The 7927-nt window shown below is 38.0% G+C and overlaps 1 protein-coding gene across 1 annotated transcript in view; it reads left to right on the top strand.

The window, feature by feature from the left end:
* Positions 1-5348, top strand: part of LOC140240356 (glutamine synthetase-like) — a 17198-nt gene extending 11850 nt beyond the window's left edge. Inside the window, exons 6-7 of the mRNA XM_072320120.1 lie at positions 1774-1961; positions 2677-5348. Coding sequence (XP_072176221.1) covers positions 1774-1961; positions 2677-2974 — 486 coding nt within the window. The 3' untranslated portion in view covers positions 2975-5348. The remainder of the gene's footprint in view (positions 1-1773; positions 1962-2676) is intronic.
* Positions 5349-7927: the final 2579 nt, after the last annotated feature.

Here is a 7927-nt window from a genome sequence, read left to right as displayed (position 1 = left end):
AGGAGTCTAGCATACTCGACAGTAATGGACACTCTGAAGACTGAATATTTTCAGTGACAATTTTTACCCTTAGATTATCTTACCATACATGGCACTATTATAGGACAAGAATAATCTAAACTACAAGTAAAAGTCGTATTATCAATTAATATTTTCATCCTGACTAGATGTTAGCATGCTATATCTACTTTCATGCCAACATTTCATCCATAAAATCAGAAATTGTGCGAAGTGTGTAAAATGTAGGTTGTACTTGCCACACACTTTTGTTCATAAAATGAAAAGTACTAATGCTACTGACGAAAAAATCACATCATCTGAAAGCTGAATAAATTCTCTATAACATTTGTATAGACCTTTTTGGGGTATAATAGCATATTGTGTGAGAAAATGAGGTGGTAACATGTACAAGTAAGTCTGAAAAGATAATTATGTGACATAAGAGGGCGTCCTACTTAAAATGTGAGGACGCCCTCACTCAGATTATTATGAGATATGAAAGTATAGACCATAAGCTTTCAAATGATGTATAACATGACACATTAATGTCAATAATAACAATCAGAACTGGCCAACAACAATCCCATGTCTCCGCACTGCAAAATGTCTGAACATTCTGGCTTCATCTATGTGACAGAGATAGGGTTAATTTCTCTTCCCCGATTGTTCACTACAGCAAGATTCAGGGTGGTCCACAAAGGGTTTGAGCATGTCGCTGCAACATGCTCACATTCTTATGTAACATCCTCCAAAGCCAGCAACATGCAACAAAATGTCCTTGAGCATAATAACCAGAATCTCGTTATAACAGAGCCTGTTGTAACCACTTCAATCTGCCATAGGTTTACATGCAAAGGAAAATGGTACCGATGCAATCATCTCATTAAAAGCAGTTCCTTGTTATAACGGACTTCACTGTGGTATATTTCAGTTCTCTAGGCTCAAGATGTTGGTGTTGCTCTTAGCAAAAATAACACATGAATCCACCTGATATGTATCATATGGCAACAATTGTTGGCTTAACCTTGTTTTCTTCAGTAACAGGATTTAAAAGGTGTTAATCCAATGCCGTAGCCCATACCTATGGTCGTACAGCCTCAGTTTGAATGAAAAATTAAAATTTATTGCAGAATTGTCGAATCTTGATGATTTTTTCAGGCGGCGTCCAGAAGAAAGGATGAAAATGAACAAATGTACTCTTTGGTGTTTTGAAAAGGGAATAACACAATAGAGCCTCCCTGACCTTGGAAGTATTGCATGTAGACCAAGATGTGTGTATAACATTTATCTCTTGTATCATTCCCTACACATACTAGCGGGCTCTTTCAATTCAGGGGCATTACTTTGCTGCCGCTGCCATATCACTATTTATTAGCGTAAAACTGGCCACATCTCGCAGATTTTATTCAAAATAGGTATGGCAATGTATCTTGAAAAAAATCAAGCCTCCTGTAACTTCTGGTGATAGTACCCTTGCTTATTCTGTCTGCACTCTACTAGCCACATTTCTCTACAGATCTTTGTAGACCTTCATTATTTTGGTGATTATCTTGTGTGCGCCACACAGATGGTGTATGGTGAGGGCTATCATTCTATTTTGTTCTCTTTTGTGTATGATGGTCACATCTAGACCAAACTTATTGGTAATAGTTCCTTCAATGTTCTCCTTACACAAGAATCAAAGGTCATACTTTGCTGAAGTGTATCTACTCTATTTGCCACACAATTATAGAAGGGCAAAATGTGTTTATAATCTTTTGTTTTCTTCAATAGGTGGGACCATGTGAGGGCATCGAGATGGGAGACCACTTATGGGTGTCCCGCTTCATTCTACATCGTGTCTGTGAGGACTTTGGTGTCATCGCTACCCTAGACCCCAAGCCAATGGAGGGTGACTGGAATGGAGCTGGTGCACATTGTAACTTCAGCACTTTGGCCATGCGGGAGGATGGAGGAATCAAGTAAGCAAACTTTTTTTACCCTTGTAAAAGCAACAGAGATAAGTCAACGCTGCACACTGGCACTGGTCCGACAGTCCCTGACCAGTAAAAATTGCTGTCGGACCAGTAACTTTTTTCAGGAATGGACCAGTAAAACATGGAGAAAGTGGGCACCTATTGACCTGACAGACAGGTCAGACCAGTAAAAAAAAAAAAAATGGGTTAGTGTGCAGCCCTGGATAAGTACAACAGTATCAGCTTACCGGTAACCTTAATCAGGCTGGCTATGCTAAAACTGGAGGGGGTTGGATTCCACATCTTTGGCCCGAATTCACGAATGAGTCATTTCGTCGATTTTGACAACGAAATGTTAACATTACATCGATGAAATGTTCATTTCGTCACAAAGTACTAACATTATGTCGACGAAATGGTCATTTCGTTGATGAAATGACTGATTTCGTAACGAAATAGGCCATGCGACACTTGGCGCCCCATAAAAAACTACAGTCTTTGTCCATGGTTTTAAACATACTTTCAATTGTATCACCTTCGTGAATTCGGGTCTTTGTGCCCAAAAGTATACAGTACTTACTAAAAAAAATTCTGAAGTTTTGAGAGGGATTGAAGTTCCATGTAACATGAATATTATGTCTCTTGGGGAAAAAAGTAAAAAGAAAGCATTACTTTGATATTGCTTTTATCATAGTGTAATCAATACTGCTTACCCCCACAGGCACATGCGAGCTGCCATTGAAAAGCTGAGCAAGAGGCATGATGAGCATATCCGTGCCTATGACCCCAAGAATGGCCTGGACAATGCACGCAGACTGACAGGGAGGCACGAAACATCCAGCATTGATGACTTCTCTTCTGGAGTAGCCAACCGGGGTGCCAGCATCAGGATTCCACGCCAGTGTGGCATCGATGGCAAGGGCTACATGGAGGACCGTAGGCCGTCCTCAAACTGTGATCCATACCGCGTTACTGAAGCACTGATGAGGACAACAGTACTGGATGACTGGGAAGCTTAAGGAGCTGTTTGTTCTGGATTAGCAAATTGTCAGACAGTGAACTGAAATCTTGGTGTTGTGGCCCAACACATATATATTCCATGTATGTAATGCTTACTATGTCTTTTTCTGTCAAACCAAAACGGGTCCGTCATACTAGGCTCACTTTTGAGCCCTCGGTTACACATCTGAAGTGCTCAAAAGAGGTTTATCACTAATTCTAAATATCTGCAATTCATGTAATGTGCCTCCAGAATGACTTTGCTGACAAAAAAAAACAAGAGCAACAATGACTGACTCGCATGGAAGTGAACTTTTGACTAGTGTTGTAATGTTACCACCTGCTATGCAGGTTTTCCAGATTTTGTTAATTTATTTTGTTTATTTTGATTTTTCTGTCCTTTTTTTTTTTCCTTTTCAAGTGAATAATCATGTCACAGCATTACTGGACAAAAGAATGTTCGGTCAAGCGAGCAGTACCTTCTTCAGCCCTTGGATACTCTTGTATTGTGTGTTTGTGACCGGTTTTATGAGCAACTGTACAGTAGCACTGTTCCTTCAATAAGTAGTGCTAGACATTGGGTCCAATTCCCCCCCCCCCCCCATTGTAGCTCTTTTGTGTGTGTTTCCAATTTCAAAATCTTACATGGTATGTACATAGTGGAAGAAGATCATCACCATGTATTTTATGAATCTTTTTGATGGTCTGGGAAGTGTCTTTTTAAGCTATGAATTTGTGCATGTGTACATTCTGAATTAATGGCAGGCTGTAAAGGGTTGTTTCTGTACAGAAGCATTCTTGTATTTCCATTGTATGTATTTTATGCTATTTTTTTACCAAGTCGAGAGGTCAATAATAGAAACAGAGTACTTTATGGTTGTGTAAATTACGGCATGAAACGAGAACATGAAGTGAGTACTCATGGCTGTATTTAAATTCATCAGTGTGAAAAAGCCATTGACTGCTCATTGCTAACAATTAGTTGCTGTTTCATGTCTGGGCCCTTGGTTGATATTACCTAAAGAAATGACATTATCCACCATAACCTTGTTCAAAGGCATTGATTTAGTGGAAAAGAAGTGTTAGAATTCCCCCAAGCCAGCTTACAAAATGTTCCAAGAAATTGATGTAATACAATGTGTTAACAAGACGAGGACCTTAGTAAAAGGAGTGCATAATGTAGTCATAACTACCTGTTGATCAGATGTGTATGTTCATATTATGTGTGCAGGGCAAATCTCTTCATGTGGGTTATAATGAGAATAGAACTTAATCTTGCTCATGACAAGTTAGTAGCATTGTACAGAATAATTGGTAACCAAGTGGAAATTGGAAGGCGTAACATTATGCTTCATTTGAACATGCTCTGGATAGATGTACCCTGATCTTGTGATCTTTCTATGAAATTGTCTTGTGGGTTATTGTAATGAGAATGGAACTTCACCTTGCCCATGACAAGTTTGTAGTGTTGTACAGAATAACTAGCAACCAAGGGATAATTGGAAAGTGTAGCATTATGCTTTTTTATTTGAACATGGTCTGGATAGATGTACCGTGATCCTTGTGATCTTTCAGTGAAATTTTGATGACCACCATTGTGGTTTGGACAGATTTTTTTGTCATGAAGCCTCCGTGAAAACTGCTGTAGTCTTGCACAAATGTTAATCCATTATGTCATTTTCATTAAAAAAAAAAAAAAAATTGTAACACTGATGTGTCTTTAATCCCTCTAGTGTCATGGAACAAAGTTATGTGAGCGAAATTGCCTTTACATCTATTTTTGACCAAAATAAAAGTATCGTGTTTGTGCCCATGTCTTTACAAGGAACATACATGTACATGCTGTACTTGTGTTTTGGCGTGCTTTTTATCTCTAATCACCTGATCACATCTCTTTTAAAGAGATCGTACAGTTTTGGTTGAGACTGAATTTCAGGTTTCTAACTTATTTGGTGAGATAATGAGAAACCTCTTATGAAATATGAAAGAGCATGTAATTCTATGAGGAATTCAATGTTTATTTGATAAAAATTGGTTTTGAAATGGCCGAGATATCCAAAAAAGAGTGATTCTAATAAAGTGTGGGACCCACACTTTATTATGATCGCTTTGTTTTACTTTGTTTTTGGATGTTTCAGTCATTCCAAACCTGATTTTCATCACATAAACTTTGAATTCCTTTTCAAATGGTATGCTCTGTACTATATCATGTGTTTTCTTGGTATCTCACAAAAAGTTACTTAAAAGCCCAATTTTCATATCCACCAGTACTGTACCATCCCTTTAAACTGTGTGTGTTGTGTGCTTTAAACTGTGCACAAACAGTATGTCCTGTAAAAACCTGCACAAATTGAAGGAATTCCTGTTTAATGAAAACGATTATAAAGATGTTCTTAAAATAAAGTTAATATTCAGGTTCAAAAGTATTAATCTACAGTTCTACATACATGTCTGTATCTTACAATTGTACACTTTACTGTCTGGTTTTAACAAAACATTAAGTTCAGGGGGGTGTTTCATCAAGTTGGTCAGCACTGACAAGTTTTCAGTCTCTGACAATAACCATAGTAACAGTGACCAGAGCATCTCAGCCAATCAAACCAAGGATTTTGCTGAAATTGTCAGAGACTGACAACTTGTCAGCGCTGACTAAATTGATGGAACACCCCTCCCCCCCCCCCCCCCCCCCCCCGTTATCTCGATGGGAAATCTGTAGTCCCATCTGTCCCTTCACCTTAACTCCAAGCAAAAAGTCCAACATCACTCGGCTATTCTCGGACAAATACTAAGTGTTACAAAAAATATTTTCCACTTTTGATTCTGAAAACATTGTACAATGTACACTTTGTACTGTAGTTCAAAAACTATACATGTACATACCTGCCAACTGTTCAGTTTTAATCTGAATATTCAGATTTTTCACAGAATGTGTTCTGATTTTTTGAAATACATGTATCTGTTAATAGTAAAGTACTGGTACATGTATATGAAATTGAAAGTTAAGATTTTTGAATAAATTTCCTTTGTTTGTTCAGATTTATTAAGTCTCGGGGTTGGCAGGTATACATACTTGTGTATATCATATAGCACTAACATTAGATATGAGCAGTAGCTGAATAGTGTACAATTTTGTTGCAGGTAATTTGAAAATGAAAGCATTAATCAGTTTCATTAAATTTAGGATTTACATGTATTTTCAAGTTAGGTTTCAGATTTTGCCCTTTTTTCTTTTTCTTTTTCTTTTTTTCAATCCCCTGTACAGTACAAAACTTTCCACTTTGCACAGGGGTCAATTAGTGTATGGGAGTGTGTGGTTAACACCCAGACAATGGTCCTGAACAATGACCAGGTTTTGAATGCGCTATTAATTAGAAACTTCACTATCAGAGCTAGTCTTTTATTCATGCTGAGATGTAATGTATGCAATCACATGAAAACATGTGCTTACATGATTCATGTGCATGCATTTCATCCTTTACCATGAATCCAGACTAGCAGTACCCAGGGCAATCAGGAATTTATATGAATAAAGCATTCATGTGCCTTGGAGCAAGAGTCTAGAAGCCTAGTCAGCAGAGCTCTTAAAAGGTGGTATTCGTGGTATTCATGTCTATTGTTTGGGGTCATTGTAAGCACATACTCACATACACATCATTGGTTCCTGTGTAAAGTTCAATCTTGTACAGAGGGTTCAAATTTGACCAAATTCCGAGATTTTAAAATTGTAATCATGGATTTAATGGAACCGATTCATGCCCTCATACTCAAAACGCCTCCAACTAAATTATACACTAATCAGATATGACTCGTATCAAGGAGGTTCAGGAGAATGGAGTCACAACTGTCTTATTTGCTTTGCTGGATGTTCGATGCCGCCACTCAAAAATATTTGAAGCATGTGCCAAACAGGATCTGCCACGCAGATAGGTAGACAATAGACTCGTGTCTCATTGCATAATCACCAGCCACTTTCTAAGAAGATTCTTTGTGATGGTAATTACTTTTCGCTATCCCGTCTTATAAAAGGTAGGTTGTACTGACACGAGGACGCGCGAATAGAAATTGGGCAAAAAATACTGAAATAAAAATGAAAATTACTCGACTGGGCATACCCGGGCACTAATCTGACGTATCTATCAATAAAGAATTGTACTTGAAGTTTATTCCATATTAGTTTTATTTGCGGAAATGAAGTGGAAAAGTGATAAAACCGGCTTTCGAAGATGGTACAGTTTTAAACATTTTCACATGATACAGCTCTGATTTACACTTTTGCACAAAGTTCTGGACGGGATCGGCTTTTGTTATACATGCTTTATCATTAAGTGAAATTTCATTTCATTTAATAGATAAGCAAAATACATGTATGGCCAACATTATGTTAACGTTCAAAATAATATCTTCAGATTGCTCAGCAAGACGGCGGCATCGAACATCGATCATCAAAGGCACAAATGCACCTGTGGAATTCTTTTGTACATCAATAGAAATCTGACAACTGTTTGAATAATTACAGCCAGTTGGAACTCCAACTCTTAACCTCCTTGCTCATATCAATGACAGTGTAAGTCGTTATATAGGCCTATAGCTTGGGTGCAATAACTGCGAATTTTCCCTGATGCGAGGTCTGGGCAACAGTGCTGTTGAAGATGGGCAGTATAATGTATATAGCATGGGAGCGCAGACGTCGAGATACAGAAGAAGTTGATGAGGAGGAGATTACATGCAGTAGGTATAAAGGGGCTTGGTTGTGGACAGCTTTGCATCAAATTTTGGTGTAGGCCCTATGCAAGGTATCGTTTTTATATAGAGTACGTTGTAGTTCTTAATGACTTAATGAATTTCTGTGATTAGCCTTAAGTTAGTGCTTATGAGTGAGTAAATAAGTAACTGCAGTTTCAACTTTGTTCGTGGAAGATCAAGTGGGGGGGGGGGACCAAATTAGGGCCTAATTTTCACAATTTCAACTTCTT

The sequence above is a fragment of the Diadema setosum genome, chromosome 17, assembly GCF_964275005.1.
Source record: "Diadema setosum chromosome 17, eeDiaSeto1, whole genome shotgun sequence".
In the NCBI taxonomy this organism is placed as follows: Eukaryota; Metazoa; Echinodermata; class Echinoidea; order Diadematoida; family Diadematidae; genus Diadema; species Diadema setosum.
Note: the sequence above shows the minus strand (reverse complement) of the source record. Positions and strands in the feature narration are given on the sequence as shown.